General features: G+C 50.1%; 1 protein-coding gene across 3 annotated transcripts in view; it reads left to right on the top strand.

Annotated features, from left to right (window-relative positions):
- Window positions 1-25905, top strand: part of AJAP1 (adherens junctions associated protein 1) — a 123663-nt gene extending 97758 nt beyond the window's left edge. For 2 of the 3 annotated variants that reach the window (XR_007478902.1, XR_007478906.1), the window contains exons 3-6: window positions 6515-6602; window positions 8847-9089; window positions 10860-10991; window positions 18067-25905. Coding sequence is in view for 1 of the 3 variants with exons in the window: in XM_033432768.2 (XP_033288659.2) it covers window positions 6515-6602; window positions 8847-9089; window positions 10860-10932 (404 nt within the window). In the remaining 2 variants the exon portion in view is untranslated. Of the gene's footprint in view, window positions 1-6514; window positions 6603-8846; window positions 9090-10859; window positions 10993-18066 lie in introns of those variants that run through there. The other variant, XM_033432768.2, reaches the window with a different exon arrangement.
- The last annotated feature ends 1174 nt before the right edge of the window (window positions 25906-27079 follow it).

Raw genomic sequence — 27079 nt, 5'->3', positions numbered from 1 at the left:
GTTCCTCACGTGGACAGTTAATTCGGCTCCATTTAGTAAGAAATTCATCCAGACCAGAGATGGATTACCAATTTCCCCATCAATCTTCAGGGCCTGATCTTATTACAAACCACCACAAATATAACCGTAAAAGCCCTATTGATTGATGCAGCGCTTGGTAATCCATCTGTCGTCATCCATTATTCTGGGAATAATTTTTCATTATCTGCATGGCAGCTGATTCCTAGCACATTAGTATACAGTGGCAATTACCAGGAGCAGAAAGAACCCCTAAATTAGCAGGAACAATCACACCTGTCAGGACAGGGAAGCAAGACTCCCCACACAGCTTGCTCTGTGCTCTGGAACCATGTCTGAATGGCGAAGAGTTTGAAGATTAATTCAGTATTGACCTTGGAAGGTGGAGAAGAGAAAGTGGGTTGCTTTTTCCCCTTTCTTAGGGGTCTAGAGTGCAGGTTCCCTTAAAGTAACCACCTTGTCAACCCAATCACAGCCCACCCAACAGCTGGCACAAAGGCTATTTGAGGATGGCCTTGCCCAGGATCAGTAAACTTTATGGCACAGATGTTCCTGTCTGCGTTATTTAATGAGCACCAAAGACCTGACCAGAGGGAACAACTGGTGTGAGTGTTGAAGGTGTGAGTGTTGAGAGAAATTATTCAAGAAGAAGAGAAGTTTGGAGGATGCTCTCTTAAGAACAGTCCCATCTGTGGCAGGGCAAGCCCTGTCCGTAGACCAGTGGGGTAAGGTCTCTCTCAATGCAAGGATTCTATGATCTGAACATTTTTTTAAATTAATTTTTATTGGAGCATAGTTAATTTACAATGTTGTGTTAGTTTCTGCTGTACAGCAAAGTGAGTCAGTTATACATATATGTATATCCACTCTTTTTTAGATCCTTTTCCCATATAGGTCATTACAGAGTACAGAGTAGAAGTTCCCTGTGCTCTACAGTAGGTCCTTACTGTGTTTTACACAATGAGGTTTCTTTTCAACCCTAATGGAAAAATTGAGATAGACACATAACTGAATTATTTCTGAGGGCCATTGGAGGGGCTCAATTGGTAAGATTCTCACTGATCTTCACTCTCCAAAAAATCAAGAATCCTGTTATCGAGTATCACACAGAGTGATCTATTCTCAAGCTGGCTTCACATGGACATACCCAGTAGGGCGAAACTGCCCACTGCTGGTTGTTATGGACCCACTTGATAAGACAGAGGCTTGGCTGTCTTTGAAATTACCTTGACAGTGGCCAGTCAAGGTCTCAGAAGACTGTAGACCTTTGATTGTAGAGCAGGAAGGTTCTACAGAACCAAAAGTTGGGAGTTTGAGTCCCGACTTCAGCCAACCATTCAAAATAGATTCTATCCTTCTATTCAGTTGATCAGCCACACCACCTTCAGCTATTCACCTAAATCAGGGTCTGCAAACTATAGCCCATGAGCCAAATCTGGCCATTGCTTGTTTTTGTGAATAAAGTGTTATTGGCACACAGCTATGCTTATTGGTGTGCCTATGACCCACGGCTTCTCTTATGCAGGGTTGAGAAGTTGCAACAGAAACCATACTACCCGCAAAGCCTAAAATATTTACTATCTGGCGCTTCATGTCAAGGTTTGCCTACCCAGGATCCACACAAACTTAAGGGACTTACAAAGATGGGGAAACAACTCCTGGCATTTGGGGAGGTCTGAAAGATAGGACAGATGCTTGAAACACTACCCAACTTCTCATGAGTGGTTCTATTATCTTCTTAGGAGCAACCTCCCAAAGAGAGGAAAAGGATGAGACATCCCTACGGGGTTTCCATCTTCCAATCTGCTTCCTACAAATATCGTTCTTACCACATGAAGACCCGGTCCTTGTTCAACCATCAGGACTGTGGGGTCTGTGGGGTCTTCTTGTAGCCATCGATTCCTTATGTCTGGGGCCCAGTGACCCATCAAAACACATGGGCCAGGAGTGGAAGCACAAGGCTGTTTGTTTGCTTTGCAAGAAAAGTACGTGAGGAGCAGTAAGGAGTTTTGTTACCAGGAATGTGGTTACAGATTTGTTCGTCTGTAGTTCGGTGTTTGACTTTTCCCTGGGACTCCAGTGTAGAGAATTGCCTTGTGTCCTGGCTCTGCAGGACAGGCAGTGGATTAAACTGATCATGGGTGTGAAGACAGGCGTAGAGAAGTCTTTCTAGAGAGCATAGCTGTTATATTATTCTTGTATTTCTGCCCAGATGATCCTAGCTGGTTATTAACCTACATATCATTTTTTTTCCAAATTTTAACTTGGCAAGTCCTATGGAGAAATTTCACACAGAAGGCAGGAGGAGGACCTCCAGAACAAGGCAGATATTGGAGTTATGTCATTACCTTTCTCCCTGCTCCCCTAGTTTTTTACTCTCTACTTTTCAGGTATCAATTTAATAATATGCCACACAGCTACTCTTGTAAGGTACTGTGTCAGGCATTATGTGTGTGGTGGGGCGGGCATGTAGGGGTGGATATAAAGATGGTGAAGATTTGGCTCTTTCTTAAGGGCCTCAAAGATTCATGAGAACCTCAGGCAAAGGGCTGGTCTTCTATTCTTGCGGTCGTCAGTGAGGGGGTCCCTTGAGCCAACTGTCTTCCGCTCTGGGCCTCAGTTTCTTTCATCCACCAGAAGGAGAGAATCAATGCTTTCCCATCCTCACCCACAGAGGGAGTGGGAGAGAATTAAACATCTAAGATACAGCTGTTCATGGAACACTTCCCTTCCAAGGACTTTGGTCACTGCAAATACTCAACTCAACAGAAGAATTCCCTGGGTAACATGATGTGAGGTCAAAAGTCTGGTGATGGCCTGGGGCCTTCTCTGGCCCTGCAGACATTAGAGCATGGACCACAGAGTGCCCTGCTCTTCCAAGGGAACTCTCAGTGCCTCTAGCTGGGCTTGGCCTGAATTTGGACAAATCCCTACTACTCCTGTCGGCTCATTCCCATTCAGTGTGCTCGTTTACACTCCATAGATGTTGATTGTTCCGACCTAGAAGATGGCATGTTTAGCCCAAGAAACAATTGTTTAGTTCTTGCCATGGAGTTTGGGGGTGTGACCTGCCAAGATGGCTGAGAGGCTTTTGGAATGAGCCTGGAGCACTCCTTAAGAGATCTATCCATGGAAGGGGTGGTTAGGCTCAAGCACCAGCCTCCATAATTTAGAAGATTATTCTCCTCAAGAATATAGAGGGTAGAGGTGCCAGCCTCTCTCTTGGAAGATGCAAGGACCCCAGATCAAAGCCCAAACTGAGATGAACAAAGTCTGAGCTCAAAATCATATAATACTACTGCTCTTAGTATGGGCTTTGGGACCAGCACATTCTATATGACCCAAGGAATTTACACAAGCTTGCCCAGATGATTTTCACTTCCATAATTTATGATGATTGTATCTGCCTCTGAGGGTTGTTGCCAGGAATAAATGGGATAACACACACCTGACAATTGCTAATACTTGTTGAGCATACTTGTGATCACCATCATCACTGCCAACATCAATATGATCACGATCACCTTCATTATCACCATCAGTATCACCACCATCATCACTACCACCATCATCACCATCACCATTTCCATCATCACTATCACCATCAGCAACAGCACCATCACCATTATCATCATCACCATCAGCAACATCATCACCACTTTCATCATTATAATCACTATCAGTATTGTCATTGCCATCATCATCACCATCGTCACCACCATCAACCATCATCACCACCACCATCATCACCATCGTCACCACCATCAACCATCATCACCACCACCATCATCACCATCATCACCACCATCAACCATCATCACCACCATTATCATCACCATCATCACCACCATCAAGCATCATCACCATCACCATCATCACCACCATCAACCATCACCACCACCATCATCACCACCACCATCATCACCATCATCACCATCATCACCATCATCACCATCACCATCATCATCATCATCACCATCACCATCAACCCATCATCACCACCATCATCATCACCATCATCACCACCATCAAGCATCATCACCATCATCACCATCACCATCATCACCACCATCAACCATCATCACCATCACCATCATCACCATCATCACCATCATCACCACCATCAACCATCATCACCACCACCATCATCACCATCATCACCACCATCATCATCACCATCATCACCACCATCAACCATCATCACCATCATCATCACCACCACCATCATCACCATCATCACCACTTTCTCAACATCACCACTATCACCAACTCCATCATCAATATCACCATCAGCAACAGCACCATCACCATTATCATCATCACCACTTTCATTATCATCATAATAATCATCACCACCATCATCAACATCACTACCATCATCATCACCATCACCATCACCATCATCAGCCTCCTTCTCATCACAGGAAGCACAGACACAGGATGAGCACATACTCTTCGTGACAGCATGGCCATCTCTTGACTGGACCAGAAGGATTGTGTAGATGGAGGGTGAGGGAAGACCGAGCAGGCATCTTTCCTGGTTGTCCGTTAAACTGGACATCCATTTCAACCTCCCTCTGCCGACAAAGTCTGAGTTGGGTCTCAGGGAAGCTGGTGAATACATAGAGATTACTGAGGCAGCTGGGCACTTCATGGTGAGATTGAGGGTGGTCCCTATTGGCATAACTAGCTTTCAGCCCCACTGGCAAGCTGATTTGGCAGTCCTAGAGGGAAGGCAAGCCGGCTCAGAAGTTTATAGTACATGCCACATATTGGGCACAGGTGCATGGGAAGCCATTGGCCAGAACCAACAGTGAACATTGCCGCTTACAAAAATGTGCACCGGAGAATCTGTTCCTGAGGGTGGACACCATGGCTGAGTTAGTCAAAACTGTCACTGACTGGCATGAATTAGGTGCTCAGTAAATTATTCTTGAATCAATGGATAAAAGAGTGAATGAAGGGAGGCCCATGGCATTCATGGATTTTTCTCGTTTTCCAAGTGGTGCCTATCCTGCGGACTCAGGAAGGGAATTCCTTGGGACAAACAGAAATAGCCTGGAAGAGAGGCCGCCAGGAAGAGAAAGCTTGTTTTCTGGTCATGCCAACTTTGAATCATTTATTAACAACTCCCCCCATGAGGATCATATTCGGTGGAGAGGTAACACCTGTTTGTGAGACTGTGTCCTTGAGAGACCGCCAGAAGAATCTTACACTCTGAAACCCTCCACACTGGACCATGCACACGTGGTGTTCTCACCCCAGGACACGCCGGGTTCTCAAGTGTGATGGGTAGGCCTCTGCACATGGATGTCTGGAGTGGAGAGAGACAGACGCTCAAATGGCGGAGGTGAAGGAACATGGGGAGTCAGCACTCCCAGGGGGCAGGGTGCTGCCACTTGCAGGGGTCTCTGCAGAGCCCCTCACAGCCTTTGGCCCCCAGCTCCTCAGGTGTGGTTCTTGCTGACGGGAGGATGGTGGGGCCAGAGCCCTGGACCTTTCAAGTGTCCCTCACTGACCAGCAGATTCAGCCCTAGTGTCCACGTCCCAGAAAGGATGTAACAGATGAACTGTCAGGAACCTAGCCAGGGAGGGGACAAGAGGTGTTACCGGCCTGTCTTTTCTCTCTCCCTCTGCATCTGTGGTTGATGAAAGATGATAGAGGAGGGGGGGGCGCAGAGGAGAGAATTCCTGTCCTCTGCCATCCTGGTCCTCGTGTGGGGTTTGCAGACAGCTCTCGGTCAGGGCTCTGGCTGCTTCTGGAGTGGCCAGTCCTGCTGTCCCTGTCCTGCCATTTCCCCTGTCCCCTCCCCCCACCACGTATATACACACACAAGTGGAGACGGAGCCGCGAGGCCAGACTGCAGATCCTCTTCTGGGACTTCGGGAAGCATCTGCGGCTGGGCCTGGATCTTTTATTCCCTGGAAGCTCATCTGGCAGTGAACTTCTTGGAAAGTATTCTGGAAAGGGGAAGATGCTCCCCAGTGATCCAAGTGCCTGAGTCTATAAGGGTGTCAACATACATGTCTCTCTTCCCCACCTTCCCAGTAAATCCTGGGCCATCCTGGCTCCTCCTGGGTCTGGCCAAACCCTGCTCCCACTTGCAGGCCAGCTGCCCTGGTGCCCAGACTTGAGGAGCAGAACTTACCCAGGTTGGGAGGAGAGAAAGGAGGGGTGACAGTGCTTACCTGTGCCAGGTGAAGGGCTCGGCAGGTGCAAGAAAGGACACAGCTGCCCAGGGGCCGGGTCATAGCTCAGGGACTGAGAGAGGCCAGGCTGGGGCTTCCCTTCCTGGGCTCCAGGTGAGAGCAGCCCCGGTACCCACAGCATGTGGCAGGCCCTGTCAACGTGGGCCCCCTGCCAGGGTGTGTGCACAAGATGGGACCCGGGATTCAGAGCCGGGTTGATGGGACAGGTCGCCACACCCCCCTTCCTGGGCCCCTTCATCTCATGCCCCTGGTTTCATTGCCCCCCTCCCCCTTTCTCTGTTTCCAGGTTTGGCGGTCCATCAGATCATCACCATCACCGTCTCCCTCATCATGGTCATAGCTGCTCTGATTACAACTCTTGTCTTAAAAAACTGGTAAGGATCCTCGGCCCTTCTGGCCTGGAAACGGGGATCAGTAGGGGTCCCCGGGGAAGCACGCACAGAGAAGTCCTTACTTTTCAAACGCGATCTCGGCTCACAGCCCAGGGAATTGTTTCTCTGTTTGGGATGGAGAACAGCATGCAGCTCCTGATCTGCTAAACCCGCTCACCTTTGCCCGGGCAGCTTGGCTGGCTGGTGAGGGTGTCGCTCCCTGACACTGCCCTTCTGGTGGCTTTCTCTGCAGCAGGACACGAGCCCGGCCTCCTTGACTTAGTTCCTCAGGCAGCAGGTGTCCTGTTCCCAAAGCCCATCCCTTGGATCCCAGTGCCCCTTTGAATGTCACCCTCCCAGCGTAGTTTATCCTTATTTCCCACCAGCAGCCTGGGTGGGGTCCCCGCCTGCCCCTCCTTGTCCTGGGCTGTCCTGGTCTCTTTCTCCTGCCTTCTTCTCACAGCTGTTCTGTGTCTGCTGAACTAGGTTACTGCTTTGCTCCAGGCGGCCTGTCTTTGCCTATTTCCTCCGGGAAATTGGCCTACTTTGAGGTTGGCCTTGGCTGGGTGTGCACACCTGCTACACCCCTGGGAAAATCAGGGAGCTTCTGGCTAACCCTGCTGCTCGCATGCCTCCCAGGCCCCTGTCTGCCTGCAGTCACTCCTCCAGCAAACGAGGCTCCTGTTAACATCAAAGCTGAACGGCCCTTGTAGAGTCATACGCCCAAATCATCCCCCTGCTGACCGGTGGTAGGAAGTCAGACAGGCTGATGGGAGGGAGCTGCCCTCCCATCCTTCTGTTACCTGCAGCCTCCAGGTAACAGAAATGCATGGAAATGCAAGAGAAAGCCAGTCTCCAGGATTAGAGAGGGTGGGGAGGGGAGTGGCATCACCCAGAACAGACCAGCGAGGCCTTGACGCTCCTGATGGCCGGCAGTCCCAGGACCCGGGGCATTTTCTGGGGCAGATGACAAGGATAACTGTGAGCTCCCAACAGGGCATCTTGGGCAAGGCTGGCTGTCCAGAGAAGGGGCTCCAGAGCCCTGGACCACAGGGATGTTTAGCGGGTCCAGTCCCGCTGGCCATCTTGGTGAGGGAAAGCCCCTCCCCCAGAGGAGACCTCGGACTTCGTGACTTTGTAATAGGCAGGCAGGCTTCCTCTTGGTTTGCCCACACTTTTGGGTTTACAGCAAACCCTCAAAGAGTCCTTTGGGAAGGACAACTCAGGGCGGTGGATGAGTGGTTCCATGACCTTGGGGGTGTCCCCTGGCTTCCACATCCGTCTTCTTACCTCCATTTATGGGTGGATCTTCCCCACCAGCAATCAGGATTCCTCTCATTGGGAAGACAAGGCAGGAAGTTAACACAATGTATGGGGAGACGGGCTCACACTCCTGCCCCTTGCAGAGCCCCCTCGCTCCGCAAAGGCTCTGAGCGTGAAGGGGGGGAAAGGAGGAGAACTGGTGTCCTGATGAGGCGCCCCCCGTCTCCTCCTCTCTTCCCTCCTCTGTGGGGATAGCGCTTCCTTCCATCCTTGTGAACTTGCCCCTCCGGGGGTCGGGAGGGGTCCCTGCGTACCTTCTCCATCAAATCCCTTGGCCAACAAGGGTGGGACCCCCGTGTCTGGTCTACACAGCGTCTGGAAGCCTCTGTGGTCCAGAAGAACAGGGAATTAAGGTGGGTACTTCCCGGGGCACAAAGCACAGTTCTCTCCATAGGTCCCGATGGTCCAGTTTCATTTCCGACTTGTGAGCCTGGGCAGAGGAGGGGCTGAGGATAAGGGTTCTCCAGTTTTAACTCTCCCCAAAGATAATTGCATGGTCCATTCCAAATGAACGATGGCCACCCCGACCCGTGCACGTGGCTTTCCCCATGGGCACCCATCACAGTTTCCATCCCATCCAGGTGTTCCTGGGGAAACTGAGTCAGCGCCTCTGCCCAAGCTGACATTCTTTGGCCAAACCAGGCCTCCGCTCTCCGATAACACAGGTCAACCCCTTACCTTCTAATCCTCCCAGCAATAACGGCCGCATTTAAAACTCAGATTTTATTTTTATTTTTTGAAAAAAGAGCTGATCGCTTGATTGTGGTTGATCTTTCTGAAGAGGCTAGGAATTACCATTTAATATTAAATGATGTATAATTCATGCCTGGAGATAAAGGTTCCACAGCGTAAGCGCCGGAGGTGTTTGTGGGTCTCGGCGTCTGCCCATCCCCCCACCCCCACCCTGACTCCTCTCTCCTCCAGCTGCGCCCAGAGCGGGAACCCTCGCAGGAACAGCCACCAGCGGAAGGCAAACCATCAGGAGGAGAGCTGCCAGAACCTGACGGACTTCACGACCGCCCGGGTGCCCAGCAGCCTGGACATCTTCACGGCCTATAACGAAACCCTCCAGTGTTCACACGAGTGTGTCCGGGCGTCTGTGCCCGTGTACACCGACGAGACACTGCACCCAGCCGGGGAGTACAAATCCACGTTTAACGGGAACCGGTAAGCACAGGCTTGGGCCAGACCCGGCCGCTGTCCCCTCCTGGGGATGCAGGGGCTGTTTATGTGTCAGGCGGCCTTCCCATCTCTTTGTGATGGTCCAAGCAAACGCAGGCAGCTAAGTTTGCTGAGATGAGACCAGAGGGGCACAGTAGACGTAAAATGGTGCTAAGACATCCAGCCGCCAGGGTTCACTTCCAGACCCCTGCGCTTGGTGGACGGACTTGTCTTACCCGGCCCTGGATCCCGCATGGCGGAGGCTGAGCGGGCGTTATGGTGCAGAATTCAAAGCCAGCCTCGCAGTCTCAAGCCTCCCAAATGTCAACAAATCACGATCGGTCCCCTCCCCGGTCAATATCTCTGAACCCCCATCGCTAAAATGTCAGCAGCAAATCTCGCAAAGATATCAAATACCAACCAGACTCCCGGTTGTTAAACACTCCTTTTTATGAATCATATGTAATCCCTCAAAGAAGACATGCCTCTAAAACCATCCCTGGGAATATTTAAGAAACCCTTGAGTCAGCTTCTGAAGGCTTATCCGGAATTAGATTAAAACATCAATAGCTATTTTTTTTTTAAAGGGAGCACACACTCATGAATCATTTTGTAAATTAAAAGAAAAAAGAATTCTCCGATAACTTAGAGATCTTAGGAAGAAATGAGCAGGACACCAGGCTGACTTGAGGGGCCCACAGTCAGTGGCAGGAGTGGCGGCTGGGGACACTGCCCAAGGTGCCCTACGGGGCTTCTCCCAGAACCCAGGTCGAGGAGACTCGGGGGGACCTTCAGCTGTTGTGCCCGTAGTTAATGTCACTTTGCCCTGTCCTGGAGAGCGAGTGGGTGTTCCTTAAACACCTTCTGCTTCTCCTCTCCTTGTGTCTCCACACCAGACTCTGCCGTATTGTCTATCTGAGATGCTCCCTCCCCAGAAGAGGAGGGTGGAGAAACCTCAGAGAGCAGAAACCTCAGGACCATCCTTCTAAATGACTTTGCTTTTACTCGACAGCATTTGGGGAGCTCGTGGGTTGCACTCCAGCCTTCCAGAAGGACGAGTTCACAAAGAATTGGCAAAAGGATTTTCAAACCATTTCACTGAATGCGTGTGTGCCTGTCTGGATGTAAATCCCGGCCAACCAGTGCTTCAGGCTTTGGGGGAAGAGGGGGAAGGGAGTGGATGGGTCTTGGTGTTTCTCTGTGTCTCTCTCTGCCCCTATGTCATAGGAGAGCCCTGTCCACGTGCAGGGTGGGCATAGCTGGCTGGTGTGGAAGCGCTGGATGGAACAGGTTCTTGCCCTGGGGCTGAAGGCGATGCTCTGTTGGGTCTCACTGGCCTTGGAAAATGGTAGCTCGGTCTCAAAGGGGATGAAACACCTGGTGGCAGGGGGGGTGCGCGTTTTAGTCATCAGGCCCTGCCCTCTCTAGAATGTGCAGTAAAGTGGGTAGAATCTCTGCCCTCAGAGGCAGAGACCCTGAGCTTTGCCTTGTCCTGGAAATCAAACACTGAAATCTGGAGATGGTACCACCGTGGGTCTCAGCACCAGATTCCTCCCATGTGTGGATCCCTCAGGCTGCGTGTCCTCCGAGGCCTTCCAGGGTAGAAGGGAGCCCTGGGCAGCATGGGGAGGGGAGGCCAGTGGGTCCAGGCTGAGCATCACCTTCCTGGGATTCTTTTCGACTCGAGAAGCCAGTTTTCTGCCACAGGTCTGAGCCGACCTGGTTGTCAGGTGTTATGTACCATCCCTGGTGAGCCCGTTTTTCTGCTTACTGCAGACCCTCTTCTTCTGATCGGCATCTTATTCCTGTGGCCTTTGTGTCTGAGAAATGGTTTGAAATCTCCTGCTGACTGGCCGAAGGCTTTTTTACCTCCTGGGGGCAGGGCAGACGCCATGTGTCTGTTTTATGGTACGTACCTCTTTTATTGGACCTTGATTGGTTTTCCCTTGGCCTCCCCTTTCCCACCCCCGTCTCGCCTCTGGGATAACTGGGAGCCCTTCTGGACATGGCAGGTGAAATTCCAAGGGCATCACCGTTCTGGATGCAAACCAGAGGGTTGGGATTGTATTCTCTCTGCTGCACTCGTTAGAAATGCCCCATGTCCTGGTGGAAGGGAGTAACAGACTCAGGAACCCCCTGCTTGGCACCCTGCCCATTTCCGTCAGTGCCGTTCCACCCCCTAGGATGGCCTGTAGGGCAGGGAACACCGGTTCTGGAAACGAGCTACAAGTATACCTCTCATTTCCTGCAATGAGAAGAGATCAGGGCCCCAGCCTAGTGGGCAGACGTCACGCCTCCATCACATCTTTACATGGCGGGGAGAGGTGGGAGAACACAGAGTGGAATTAAAATACAATTTTGAAATATAAGTATAAGAGATAAGAAAGACAATGGTAAAGAAAGAAAGTGAAGAGTTGAGACATCTACTAATTTGAAGCCAGGGACAGGTACCAAAACAGGATGAGTTTTCCACGCTCTGCTGGATAGGAACATTTGGTTTGCTTTCAATGATATTGACTTTGATGCTCACGTTAAATTGCTTTCTTCTGTGCCGAACCTCCCAAACACGTGAGCTGCTGGGGGGAAGAGCATCTCACCCCGTGACTGCACATTCTGGATGCACAGTCAATAGAGGCGACCAGGGTTTTTGGTTTTTTATCGTTTTCTCTTCTGATGTTATAGGTTTTTCAAAGGATGACATCTGCTTATCCACAGAGAGCGTCTTTTCCCCCCCAGATATTCCTTCTAAGTGTGACGTCAGATCCCTGCCAGGAGTAGGGAACCCAATTTCTAGGCTTATTGATATTTAAAATTTTTTTTCCTTACTTTTGCTCATCCTCTGATACGGGGACTGAGCGGAAAATGCCATTGTCAGAGTCAGGGGAGGGCCTGGGGCGAGGGTGGTGTCTTCTTGGGGTGCACATGGGGCCCTCAGAGGCCTCTGCTTGCAACACTTAGCTGGGGTCCGGGGGGCCCAGCTGCTTTGAGAAGCAGGTGTGAATCAATCAGTTCCTAATCCCAGCCCTAGTGAATTGCATCTTTGCTCCAAATCAAATCTGCAGCCCTCACTTCCTGTCCCAAAGCCAAAATGATCCACTTAGCTCTGTGTTCAGCTGGTGGATGAAGGAATATGATGAGATTAAAAGGGAAAGTGACCCTCCCCACCCAAAGGCCTTTGCTGAGATGTGCAGGTGAGGCAGGTGAGAGGAGGTCTGTCCCCAGCATTCAAGGGCCAGATGCCCTGGGCATGGCTCATCCACCAGAAATGTGTGACTTTGCCTGGATATGATTCCTCATTAAGGCCACGGGTGAGCTCCCTTTGGAGTTCTGACCAGGCCAGCGATGGGGAGCCTGCCCGTTAGCTGCGGAGTTCCTGCCTGCCTGATGAGGCCTCTGCAGGGCGGCCAGGTGGGCACCAGCATCTCTGTAGGGATTTCAAAAATGCATAAACGCATAAGGCATTGACCTGGGAGATGCCAGCCGTGCGCATCAAAGACCTCTGCTCTCTTCCTCCAAGAGCTGCAGGCCTGCGGCCCTGGAGGTGGACATGCCTTCCACTCCAGGTAGCACCAACCTGGGGCGGGGTGGGGACAGTTCCCTAATGGGACATTCACATGGCAGCTCACTGGAGCACTCTTGATGTCTAGAGACTCATTCGGTCTTCTCAGCAGTGCATCTTACAGAGGAAACTGAGGCCCGGCGAGGGGAGGTGACTTGCCTGAGGGCAGGCAGGTTGTAAGTGGTAGGGCCACGTGACCCCAGGTCACCTGGCTCCAGGGCCATGCTCCGACCACAGGTCAGAGGGCCTTGACTGCCACCCCCCATGGATGCCTCTGCCCCATTCTGTCCCCGGCCCGACCCCAAGTGGGAAGAGGCTTGGGTTGTGGGAGATGAGGGTGGGCTTTCCAGCTGCCTTGGCATCCCTGCTGGGGACACTCAGCCTGACTCTGCAGGGCAGGGACATTGCAGGTGGGAGGCCAGCCCCCGAGCCTCCAAACGCCTGGGCCGAGGACCTCCTCATTCACATCGGAATATTGGAGCCACCTCCCCGGCTTTAAAAGAAAATCAAACTGGGGGGAAAAGTGCTTTTCTTCACGTCTTTGCTCCAGAAGACCTTCCTGTCCCATTAGCCTTTTTCTGTCTCCAGCAGCATGGGGCACAGAAGGAGTGGGGTAGGCTCTCCCCACGTGCCACCCTAGATGGCCCCGGGGACCATGTTCTCCAGAAGGTGTCTGGACCCCACTTCCCAGCTCCGCCCGAGCAGCTATTTCAGGACCACCCCCATCTACAGGAGGGGGCACCTCTGTGTTGGAAGAGTTCAACCCACTCACGTGGATCTCAGGTGGGCAGTTTGGGGAGGTGAGAAGAGGCGACGGGACTTACTGGGAGCTTGGCCACGCTCAGACACCATGCCTGCAGACTCGGGGCAACGGCTGCCTCCAGCATCTCCTCCCGCAGACACGGACCAGGAAGACCCCGCGAGCAGCCTCGTTAGTCCTTGATAAATGCTTCCACATCCCTTCGCTGTGTCTCGGACGGACTGTTTATCACTCACTGGGAGGAAAGCATTTGGATTCAAAGTATCCCTGATGCTTACAATTAGTGCCTGGACATGAAGATGGAGTGGTGAAGAGCCAGGAAGACGGTTCAGATTTACTGGGGTTCTTATTGTCCCTTAAATAAATAGCAGTTAATACTAAAACATTCAATTAAGGTTTAAGAGCCAGCGGAGATATTTATCTCTTGCATAACTGTTAAGCCTCTCCAAATGCATTTTTAATGACGCTACAGCAGTTTGTTACCGCACCGTCTTGCGTGTGCGCGCTAACCCACACGTACAGCTGGGACCTGAGCCCCGCCCAGTGCTGGGGCTTGTGCACACGGGTGACCCAGCCTAGGCAGAAGTTAAGCCTGTTTGCCTAGATTCAACCTCTACGAGAGATTCCGGCAAACCCTTGCTTCAAACCCCCTCCGTGGTGGAGCCTGATTGAACGCTCTGGACAAGACAAAATGAGGTGGCCTTTCCTGCTCCGAGGAAAGGGACCTTGGACACACACCTTTCATTGGCTCTTGGGCTAATTTCCTGTCATTTTTCACGTAGCGAGTAAACTTCAGGAAACCTCATCAGTGTTCAGATCTTTCCGTCTGCCAAGGCCACTTCATTCCGAACCCAGCCTGACAAGTCATAAAAGCTCTTGCATCCGAAGCAAGTGAGAAATAAATCATGTGTTATTATTATTTTCAAAAACACGCCAAAGATATAACTAATAAAAAAAAAAAAAACAAGAAACGCACCTGAGCCTTCCCACTGTGTTCTAAAAAATACATTAACAGAATATCCAGCTTCTGTAAATCAAAGGAACATTTTCTTCAAAGCAACATCCGGACCCTCCTGGAAAGCATTCTCTCCCCAAGCTGAGAACCAGCACCAAGGAAACCGGTGGGGAAGGAGCTTTTTTCGGGAAGTGGAGAAACTAGCTAGAGGCTCCACGCTCCAGGAGGCCTTGCTGCCTTCTGCCTGTTCTCTGTGTTCTGCAGAAGCTGATGCTGATCTTTAAGCCCAGGACCCCCTGTGTGGTTCGCAGCCCGGGGTGCCCAGGAGCCGAGCATCCCCTTGTGGGCAGCAGAGGGCACTGGTTTCTCCCAAGTCAGAATTCATCCCGGATCCGATCGCTCCGATCTCTCAGCAGCCACAGCTTTGCTTTCTGGCCCAGAGTCTTGCATGCGCACCCTCGCCGGGTACACAACCTCGCCGGTGCCCTTCTCCAAACAGGACGCACCTCCCCCTCCCGCCCCTTCCAGGGTTATTGCCAGGCTGAGAGGCTCTTGCTCTGAGCCTTTGGAGCAGAAAAACCCGAGCCCTCCTCCACGAGCTGAGTGTAAGCAGCCCGGTTTCAGCTGGAATGTAGGGCAGGCCTGGAAGATGGCCAGGTAGCCTCAGACCCCTCCTTCTTCTTGCAGGGGACAGTCACCTCTGCAGGAAGCCAGCACTGCTGTTCCAATGGCAACTCAAGGCGCAGAGTTGGAGCCATCGCTCCCTCTCTCTCTCTCTCTCTCTCTCTCTCTCTCTCCTTTTTTTTCATCCTGAGATGCCAGATAGAAGCAGATGCTGGAAGGTTTGGAAGAGGCTTGGCCCCCATGTGGCCCAGGAGCCCCTCCATCCATCCTCCCAGACAGGCAACATGTGAAGGTCATTCCAGGCAGATAAGGGTATAAGGACAAAGCTCCTTTCACAGAGATGCCTCTTCTCTGAGTTCCATCCAGTGTTGATTCTTCTCCCCAGGCCAGGCTCCAAGCTGGCACCTGGGCAAACCTAGGTGGACCTGGCAGGCACCCTGTGACCCTTGGGTGATATGTGACATATACATGCTCAGATACAAACTAGTGCAGGTCGTCCTGTGCCTACGGAGCCATAGAACCGATGCTTTAACAGAAATGAAACAGAGAACATGTTTAGGAAAGGAGAGGGTATCCGCAAAGGCCTCCCCAGGGAGGTGACCGTCAGCAGAAACTTGGGGGACTTCAGGTAGGAGATGTGCGATTTGAGGCCAGGGTGCCACCTGGAAGGGGGACAGGGAGAGGGAGAGGGAGGGATGGGGGGAGAGGGGGCGGGACCTCGTCCTGAAGAATCTGAGGAGACACTGTAGAAGCACTGAAGACTTTTAAGTGGCAGATACTATCTGTTTGGAAAAACCCCTAGGAGACACTAGCCCCAGGGAGGGAGCAGAAGCGGCACCTCCCTTGATCTGTCTGGTTAAGGTCACAAGGAAGGACAGGAGAGCAGCCCCAGGCTACAGTTCTCAAGGAAACCTTCCTTCTTAGGGAAGGAGGCCCTGTGGCTCACAGCCCCACCCTGGACCCTCCTGAGGGTGGAGAGGGGCGTGGTGGTCATCCTGCTGCTGGGACAGCGGGCAGCAGCTCAAGCCGGAGACTGTCCCAGGACTGGGCAAATGGTCACTAGGCCCAGCTTTTGGTGTCCCCATATTTTTTCAATGTATTTTTAAAAATTTTAAAATTGTAGTAAAATATACAGAACATAAAATTGATCATTTTAACTGTTTTTAACAGGACAATTCTCTGGCATTAAGTACATTCACAATTGCTTTGCACAGCCATCACCACCATCCATCTCCAGAACTCTTCATTTTCCCAAACTGATTTTCTGTCCCCCTTAAACACTAACTCCTCCAGCCTCTAACACCCAGCATTCCACTCTTCATCTCCATGACGACTCTAGGGACCACATATAAGGGGGTATCACATAGGATTTGTCTCCACATTTTTTTAACTTTCAAAAGATTAGAAAGGGGCTTCCCTGGTGGCGCAGTGGTTGAGAGTCCGCCTGCCGATGCAGGGGACACGGGTTCGTGCCCGGTCCGGGAAGATCCCACATGCCGCAGAGCGGCTGGGCCCATGAGCCATGGCCTCTGGGACTGTGCGTGCAGAGCCTGTGCTCCGCAACGGGAGAGGCCACAGCAGTGGAAGGCCCGCGTACCGCAAAAAAAAAAGATTAGAAAACAGACATACAAGAGGGACATTCCTCTCTGTTTTAACCACCTCCCACCCCCAAATCCTAGAAAGTGGAGGGGGCGGGAGGGGCCAGGGCACAGCTGGAATAATGCTGCCGAGAGTGGTCCAGCACACATCTGACGGGATGTCCGTTTCATCACACGCGATGACACCCCTGCTTACAGCAGGGCAGGCCATCCCACAGGAGATGAGTAGATGCCCCATGTTGGCCTCCTGGAGTTGCCCAAACAGGTGTCATTTAGAGGTAAAAGGCAAGGCAAGGTGATGAGCAGGGGCCCTGCCTTCCTCGTCCAGACTGGGAGGGGTCCTGGAGAGGGAATGGGCACTGCCACCCCCTCCCCACGTGGAATAGACTTTGGCATGCCAATGCCCTTGGAGAAGATGACGGAGTCAGTGCTGACCAGATGCTCTCCTGCGGGCTGCAGGTGTGTCCCCCCACCTGGATGCCCTTCAGCCCTCTGTCCTGTCGAGGATCACCCAGGGGGCTTATTTGATTCAGGAGAAAGAACCCTACCCCCTAGTCTCTTTCCAAGAAGGGTGCCATGACCTTCTTCTTTATACCATTTGAGGGTCCGCGTTTCCTGCAGTGTGGGTGCAGGTGAGGGCTCTGAGTGACAGCAGAGAGAGGCGTGGCCCCATCCTCATAATGGAGCTGCAGCTTTGAGCCAAAGCCCCTCCGGCCCGAGCCGTGGGGCGTCCCGACTCACCTGGCCGTGCCTGGGATGGCTGTAGTTCTCTGAGTCCCTGGGGGATGCTGACTTCGGGGTCTGTCACTGAGGTAGGATGACTCTGGCGTCCCCATTTTCTGAGGTGGCACCCCAGGCTGGGCAAGAGCCACTGGCTTCTTTGCAGCCCTCTGACCTGGCCTGCAAGCATGGTGGTTCACGTTCTTTCTGTCTCCAGCAGGATCACCTCTTGGGGAGATCCGGGAGGTGGTTTTTCTGACGCAATCCATTAGCCTCTCCTGAGTCCCAGCCTCAGCGAGCGTCCAGCTGAGCAGTGGATTGAAAGGGACTCCATTGCTTCCCATTAGCCCCTCTGTGGAGCTGGCGGTCCCTCTGCCTGTGGTGGTGGGAGCTGAAAGGGAGCGAGCAGGATGCTGGATGCATTCAGTCGCCTGCAGGCCTGGGGTGCCACACCCCTTGTAAGTTAATGCTGGGGGTGGGCCTAGCACCCTCTTGTGAAGCCCAGACCCCCTCCCACATAGGCAGGAGGACCACTCCATCAGTTACCGTAGTTAACACGAGGTTCCCCCCGGGATTCCTAGCATGTGTACCAGCCCCTGGTGACCACGTCCAGTGAGACAGCCTTGGCATCCCCAGGACACTTGAGTGTCATTAGCCAGGGAGCTGTGCACCTGGGTCTCGGTGACCGAGGCTCAGAGGAGTTGCGTAGACACCTCCTGCCCTCAGCTCGCTGCCATTTAATCTCTCCTTGTTTTCTTTCCATGCAGGATTCCGTTGGTGAACCTGTAAAAAAAAAAAAAAAATTACAAATTACAAAAAAACACAAAACCTAAAACTAAACTATCTAAGGGGAGTGTCCCCACATCTACCACTTCTGTTTGCCGGTGGGGAACTCACAGAGCAGGACGCTATAGGCCAAATATATTTTTATAAAAATGCCGACGCCTATGGGGAACTGCCTTCTCCGAGAGCTTCTTTGGGGAACAGAAAGAAGATGGTCCAAGAGAAAGAGCTGGAGACAGAGAAAGGGCAGGAGGACACACCGGAAGCTGGGATTTGTACTGCGATTTTGAACCTGTGCCAATAATACCATTATGTGCCATGTACTGACCCGAGAGACTTGGTGACAAAGCCGACGCCAAGCAAACCGCGAGGAGAAATCTTACAGAAAACAGGAGCGGGCATCTCTTCCGACAGAGCTGCTCTTTCTGGTTAATGTACATATATAAATATATAAAGACACACACACACACACACACACACACACACACACACACACACCCCTTTTTTGTACTGTAGCAATTTTTGAAGACCTTCAATGTTCCTTTTTAAAGAAAAAATGTGTTCTCGGTCACAAAATCTGATTTCTTTAACATGCTTAGTATGAACAGAACGAACTGGTGTTTTCTACTTCGCAAACACACACAGGCATACATGTGCATACACACACACGTACGCACATATATATGCATATATCGGAAATGCAGTTCCGCGAGCGAGCGTCTTCTTCCTGGTGACCTGGTGTCCCACTGCCATCCGTGCCAGGTGGCCTTGATGCACGCCAACTGGCCCTTGAATGGCAGGTCCTGCGTTTGCTAGGCGTTTGGTGAGTGGCGCGATGTGTGATTTATTATCTTGGGCCAGAACGAAGAATGCCATGGTTTTATATACATCCATACATATACGTAATCTGTATACACATAAATACGATCTTTTTTCATTGAATTGTTTGAAGAAGCTACCTAATAGCCATGTGCACACGTGTGTGGCCAGCCACCTACAGATGGGCCTGAGTGGCAGATTGGTGGGGGCTGGTGGATCTTGGCCATCTTTGTGTTATACAGGCATAGACCGAATTAAAGAAATTTTCCAGTTGCAAAAATTAAAGGAATAGATCCTTGTAATGTGTGTGCATATGTCAGAGCAGAACTCAGAAATATGTGAGCTCCCCGTTCGTTTGGCAAGGAGGGTCAGTGTACTCTGCATTTCTTTCCCACATGTTGGCACTCAGAGGTTGCCTGCTCTTTCTTGAGCCCACTAGTGACTTTAAATTTTGGTGCACATGGTGGCAAAGATGCTGTCTCTTGTCGGCTCCCTTGGTCAACCTGTGTGCTCTACCATCGAGAATTCTACTGTGGAGCCTCCCAGTGGAAATAGGGGCCCAGACAGGAGTCTCCTTACAGAGGATCCCAACCACACACTTCACTGAAAATACTCCCTGCCAGCCCTCACCTTACAAAGGCGCCCTGATGCCCCATCGTGTGGTTAGTGGGGGGCGCTGTAAGGGATGGGGGTGTCTATCTGGGCTTCATGCTTCCCAGTTAGACAGAGGGCGTGTCCTCCTTCTGGGGACCCCAGATTCGGTGCACATGGCCTGTCTCCTATGAGTGATTTCAGCAGTAGGGCTTGCAATGCCACAGACCAGGTTGGCAGGCAGGGAACTAACTCCCCCCACCGCCCTCCCACTTATTGGTCAGGCCGGTGACCCGATTCTTCCACCAGGCTCCCTCTGCAACACCTTGAAATGTGCTTGAAAAGTTGGCTTTGGTACCTTTTGAAATATGGGAGAGTGAAATGATGCCAGTGGAGGGAAAACCTCATTTTTGTCACACCCATTAAGATTGGTATTGGTGATAACTGCTCCAAAAGTAGGATTTTTGGTTTTCGTTTTGTCACTTCCCATCTCCCCGCAAAGCTTGAACAGGACGCAGCAAACATCCATCCCTGACATCCATCGCCTCCAGGCTCTAGACTCACTGCACGGCCTGCGCTCCACTCTCTACCCGGCATCCAGCTCACACATCATTATCCTCGGGTCACTCTCCCACTGGAGGGCGGCTCTGGGGCCTTCCTGACTCAGGTGAGCACAGCGTGGTGTGAGCACCAGCTGAGGGCTGTCAGCATCCTTCAGGGCCGAGGGACCTGCTGCTCTGTGTCAGATGCTCTGAGACGAAGGTGGTGGCTGAGGGGCCTGTTCTACCACTGACAGCAGATCCTGGGATTCCTGCAGGGATGCAGCTCAGCGACTACTGCGTCGCCTCTGACTGCAGCTCGGCCCTTTCCCCGGACCTCAGGCTGCCCTCAGGATGCCTGAGCACCAGGTGGTACCGAGCTTTGCAAGGAACCTGAGAATAACGACCCCCTCCCGCCCCCAACACACACACACACACACACACACACACACACACACACACACGCCCCTTGGCTCACGCCCAGGGCAGGGCTGGGGGACACACATACGGCCACCAGACAAGCCACACTTGCAGTTCCCCACCGGGAAGTCTAACATCTGTCGAGACAAATCCACTTTGGGGAAAGCTACCATTTCATGATGATTGAGGAAGTGTGTGTAGAGATGTTTTATTTTATTTTTTTAATGGTTACCTGGAAACATGATCTCTATACAAAGAGATAACAAATGAAAGTGAGCAGGCTTACAAAACTCAGCTCCACCCACAGTCAAGTCTATGAAACAATACAATATGGTATTTTTCCTGAATCAGGCCCCGTGTACACGTGTCCAAGCATTGCATGTATCTGTGTCTGATGAGTTTGACCCAGCCACCCTTCCTCAGCCCTGGGGTGTTGTCCTGGGTCAGTCAGTGTTCCCTCTTCTAGGCTCCTTGGATTTCAGAATCCATCAGCGATCCCTCTGTGATCAACCTCAGAGCTGTAACTTCTTAGGCCCCAGGGCCCCAGTTCGTACATTTGCTTTAGCTTTTTGTTTTTTTCTTCTTCAAGAAAGGTATTCAAAGGAAGGTACTCACCATATTGTTTGGTGAGGTCCACAAAGACGTGTCCACCTCCATCTTATCCCCTCAGGGAGTCTGAAACCCCACAGTCATCAGCCCCTGGGCAGCACATCACCTCTGTCCCTTGCCTACCTATCGACTCTTAAAACTTTTAAAACAACAGGGCTTGGCTTTCAGGAGCTCTCTGCTGTGTGGTCAAGTCTATTTCTAGGCTTAATCACTTCTGTGTGTACTTGACGCCATTTTTATCTGGTTGAAATAACGAGTGTAATTCCTTTCAGTTACAAGTTCTGAGTGCCATGGGGAAGTTGCTCCAGGCAAGATCAGGAAAGCCTCCTGACCTTTTCCTACCAGACTCAGAGTCCAGCAGTGTCAAAGGAGAGGCCACTTAGGAAGCCATGTTTTCTCCGAAGTGTTTCCAGTCCTTCCCAGTCCTGAGTGCGGGTGGACTTCTTGGGCTGCCTTCAACTCCCAGACATTCATCTCGGTCCTCCACGGAACATTTTAAACTTAGAAGCCTACACTCATCAGCAGATCCCGCCACCTCTCTGAATTTGACCACCAGGAATTCAGTAATTACTGCAGGGACCTTGCCCTCTTCAAACATTCTTACTTCGGACAAGTTTGTTACTCTTTCTCAGCCACATTTCAACATCAATCAGAACTTTCCTTACAGGTTTTGGTCTTCAGGAATTCTGTGTGTGGATGTCCACTCCCGTGTGTTAGCTCATGAAATGGACACACTAGAAAATAGACCCTTTTGCCCTGTGTGGTCTCTATTTGACTCTATTGCCCATAGAGATATTCCATCTCTTTCGCTTCTTCTCCCAGATGGTTCAGCATGATCAGTAGCTCAAGATGCTTATCTTGGAAGATAATAAGAGGAACCGGGGCTGAGGTTCAGGGCTGGGACCAGCAGCTCTTTTATGGTCAGGCTGGATCTTCTCATACCTTTCATTTCAAAACGGCATGCGTACACACTTTTTCTTTGTCTACATTTTGACACTCTTTCATCAGGGAGATCTCAGCCTAAGTGAGTCTCGACATTCCACTGGGCTCTCTTTCCCTTGCTCTTCCAAGGAGCTATTGCACAAGTTAGGATGGGAAAAGATACTGAGTTCTGTTGAGATTCAGCTGTCGTTCTTGCTGCAGCATGGGGGTTCTTTAAGAAGGCACTACTCCTATATGCACTTAGGAGAGAAACATCTCTTTGTGCCTCCTGCAATTAGCTGAAAATCCATCCATCTGCTTATTCAGCAGACTTGTTGATCTTCTGCCATGTTGGTGATCAGTGAGGAGCAAGATGGACATGGTCCTGCCCCTGTGGGTTTTACTTTCTGTGCCAGATAGAGGAAGACAATTGACACAGAGCAAACAATAATTTCGATAGAACGATGAGTGATAGGAAGGCAGCAGAGCAGAATGATAGGAAAGAAAGAAAGAGAAATGGTAGTTGTCTGGGTTTCTTCATCTGGCCATCATTTCCAACTGGGAAATCATCACTTGCTTCCTGAAGGTCGGTCTGAGATTGAGGGAGCAAGAACACCTTACTCTTATTTCCTGGATAAAAATGCAGTGCCAAGGAATAAGATGTCCTAGTCATGACAAGCTCTTCCACCCCTCAGTCATTCTAGCAAGGAGTGACACGGCAGGGGAAACAGAGAGATGGGATCAGGATGAGGTATGTCACCCAGGTGATGAACTGGGTCTCCTCCTGGATGGCTGTCCCCCTCTCTCCCAGGTCCCCTCCCCATCCCTAGGTTGTCAAGTCACCATTAGGTCAACCAGGTCTCAAGGAGGACAAAGGAATTCAAAGACAAAGAGGAGGCGCACTGGACACCAGGGGCCCCAGGGAGAGCCACCCCTCCTCATTAGAGAAGGCAGCTGCCTTTTCCAAAGTTCAACCTCAATACAGAACATATTCAGTAACATACTTCTTAAACAACATCTGCTTTTATTCCAAAACACGCTATGATTCATGTAATTTTGGAGTGGTTACTTCGGTGCAGTTTGTCAATTTCCTATGCCGTACTGTTTTTTGATAGTTTGTTTGTTTTCCAATGTAAATAGCACAGCCTACATAAATGAGCCAAACTCTCACCATCTGAGAATCTTTGATTATTCTTCCCAACTTGTGCTTTTTCGCCTACTCTGAGCCAAGATCTCTGTGTTAGTTACACTCAGCGTTATTACTGGGGCTTCCATCCAGGTCTTAAATGATTGATTGCCATTTTGAAATATGCTTCCAGCCCTTCATTCCAAAAACTGTAAGGCATGGTTGGGCAGTTTTGCATTTCTGGGTTTCGAGTTTGCATTTGAATGTAAAGAGTGGGCTAAACAGAGGTGTAGGGAGAGAAGCAATATTTTTAGATCACCCCACCCACTAAACAAACAGAAAGATTGAGCTTCTTTGGACCACAAATGATTCTAGAAAGATACCAGCCAGCAAGCCTACTATAGCTAAACTCCAGAGTTCGAATCGGTCATCATGTGAGCATGCAAGTAAGAAATTTAACTATGGGCCAGTCTCTCTTTATGCCAAAGGGGCAGCTGTAACATTTGCACTTTGTCAGGGGAGCAGCCCCGCCAGAGCAGCCAGCCTCCCAGGGTAGGGGGTGGGCTCACACGTACCCCCTTCCACTCTGCTTCACTGTAGTTGAGTAGGTTCAACAGCTAGTCTGCACTGATGAGAAAGCTGTGCACACAACGGGACCAAGAATATGAAAGGGCAAGGAGAAGGCAGGTGAGATGCTTGTGTGGGCTCTTGAAGGCAGTAGTACATGGACAGCGGGGGGTTGGGGACGAGGGCCTTCTCTCCATGCATTCCCAGACACCACGACAGCGACAAGTCCACACTTCACACTTGCAAACGCATGGCCCACACCCAACTGTAAAGGCAACTGAAGAGCATGGTCATCTGGGTTATAATATGTGTCTGTGTTGGAGCTGGAATGCTAACATCAATCCTTCCAGGAGCCCCATTGCGTTTCCCACTTGATGGTTTCCCTGTTAAATGCTCCAAGAGTTACTGGGCGTAGCATCAAGAGGGTAGTTTTGAATGAATCCATAAATCTAAGTCTTATATGGAACAGCCTCAGCTTAAGAGGGGGGTATAAACTGGGCCAGCCCTGCCATCAGGGACACAAAGCTTTATAAGCACTTAGGGTGGGGGGAGTGTAAATAGCTGGTGAGTAGTGGGGGAAGGGTCAGTGAACCTGTAAATGGCCCTGTTATCTCTTCCATGTAGGTAGGAATCAGAACACACATGTACCATGGAGCACATAAATTGAATGGGTTAATAGAATAAGCCCAGAGGGTTGCTAAGACATCCCCTGGGGCTGAATTAACTCTTGCTCCTATCTTGAATCTCAAAGTAAAATATCTGCTGAGTCATGGAATGGACGCAGAGAAGGTCAGGTTGTAGGAAACCCTTCTTCATAAAGTTAATTATTTTTTCCTAGGTGGTCTCTGTCTTAAAAATAAAATCCCCTGGAGACCTGGATTCTTATCAACACCCAAATATTTGCAACACCAAATAACTCCCCAGAAGCTTCATTCGTATGTGGACTGTCCACACTGGTGGGGTTCTGTCGGACTTTTGAAATTCTGCAGTAGATTCTTCAGTGTTGATGTTTGTAGCTTTGGGATTGGTGAACTGGCAGTTCACGCCAGTCTTACTGACTGTGGCAAGTTATTGCTTCCAGAGAAGTGGGGAGAACTTTTTTCATGGGAGAAATGAATCTTAAGTTCTAGTTTTGGGCATCATCATGTACCACAAAGACTTGTTGCCACTAAAAGTCTGGGATGGGGAACACTCTGAGGACCCCCGATACAATTGTTTCAAGTCACCACGCAGGAAACTACAAGAACGACCACCATTGTCCCAAGCCAAAAGGGACACTTTCAAAGCCATTGTGACACCCCAAACCCAATTTCCAGCCTTTGGGGGATTAATTGGAGTAGGAGAGAGGGGTTTTTCTGAAGTTTTAGGTTGCTGGAATCCACATAGCAGTAGAGCAGTGAACCAATAGCATTGTTCTTGACAAGGTTTCGTGTGGCAGTGGCTACCACCAGAAAGAACTCTCTCCCTCTGCCTCCAAAGGCTATTTTAGGCTGGACTCCACTCTGTATTATCTCTCCCTTAGGCTTATGGATTTCTAACATCAAGTGTTGTTGTGACTGCCTACAACTTAAGGTCTACAAGGCAACGTGAGTATTGTTTTCATGATGAACTTACAGCAAGTAGACATGAACTGACATGAAAGTTCTGGAAAGGAGAGATTTCTAAGGCACTGTTAAGTATTGTGCCATTTCCACATACAAGCACAACTGCCAGTCAAGGGCCTTAAAGACAGGGATGGGTGGCTGGTTTTGAAAAGTCAGCACGCTTTACAGAGCCCACCTGTGGCCACACACGCCTTGAGTTGAACTGTCATGTCCTACAGAAAACACATTTTGTTTCATTACTTTTGTTCTTTTGCTTTTCATGTGTATTTGGGTTGCTTCCTCTGAAGCCAGAAGGGTGAAAGGACTTGAACAAAATCGGTTCTCAGTCGACTGACCATAAATTTGATCCTTTGATGAATTCCCAGCACAAGATGACATGGAATGACTTGGGGTTCAGCAAAGGTTTCAGAGATGCATATGTGTTCTGCTTGGTGGGAAGATGAGCACTGTCCATGGCATTTGCTGCTCCCTGAGATGTTCTCCAGTAGTGGGGAGAGGAGATGTGGGAACTTGCAAAGTTTGGGAATGAAACGTTGAGATTTCGGGAAAATATTGTAATCAGTTTGGGGTTCTGGATAATTGGTTTCTTAAAAACTAGAGAGTGTTGTGGTTTTTTTTTTTTTCTTTTCTGCCTTTTTTGGGCAAACCCATTGTAATCCTTTCTTCCTCTTGCCTCCCTTGGAGAAAAAAGATGGTGGGCGATGGAGCCCAGAACACACTTAACCTTTAGCTAAAATTATTTAAAGGAAAACAGAACAACAGCCAAGCCTCACCTGACCTTGAATGACTTTGTTAAGTTTACTTAACTCGTGATTGATACATGGATCGACAAGAGATTAACTGATGTTCTGTCTCTCTACACATGCACTGTTGAACATAAGTTAAACCCTTGAACATGACTTAGACCCAGAACACATTAAACTGGACATTGGAGGAAATGTGAGACTACACATTGATTATCTTTCCAAAGTCTTTTATATTTTTTTCAAAAGGAATAAATATTTACTGAAAACATTTAGAAAATATCAATAACCAAACAGAAGGGAAACATCGGAAGCCCTTCAGTTACTGTCTAATTCAGTGGAACCTGTTCATGAAGGGCTGAGCGAGAGACAGCAAGTCGCAGAGATCTGTCCATGGTAAGCACGGTTGACCTAGCTGGCTCCAATGTACGTTTTTTAAAAAGTTAGTCCAATTCGCATTTGAGCACATCTTTGCCGGTTTGACTTGTCATGGACTCAAGTCTTTGCTGATCATGAGAATGCCTCTGTGACTAAGTGGAAAATGCAGTCAGCCATTTGGATGTTTTGTTTTCACACCCATCATCAAGCATGGATCCCTGGGCACATCTGGGTGTTTGGGGGGTATACACACAATACTCAGAGAAACATCCAAACTCTTGGCTGGATTCTTCACATGGGGCATCTATCTGAGGGTCAAAGACCTGAGAACCAGAAGGCTCCATGTTCTTTGCGATACCCCTCGTGTAATTGAACCACACTTGAATTCACCAGGTCTAAGTACATACATTTAAACATGGACCCATTTCTCCCTCTTCTTCCCCAGCTCACCCGTGGAACTAGGAAACTCACAAACCATGAACCTGAACCACAGGACAAGAAGGTCAATGGTGATGGCCACCCTGGCTCATTTTCACAGCTGTTAAGTTGAATGTTTTAGAACTTTATTTTCCTCCCCTCCTCCCACTCATGTATAGAAACACTGGGTTTATTTTGATTTTCCTAAATTATTTTCTGATACAATAAACTGTTTACTGTTTATTTATACTTTTACATGGATC

Source organism: Orcinus orca, chromosome 1 (genome assembly GCF_937001465.1).
Source record: "Orcinus orca chromosome 1, mOrcOrc1.1, whole genome shotgun sequence".
Lineage (NCBI taxonomy): Eukaryota > Metazoa > Chordata > Mammalia > Artiodactyla > Delphinidae > Orcinus > Orcinus orca.
Note: the sequence above shows the minus strand (reverse complement) of the source record. Positions and strands in the feature narration are given on the sequence as shown.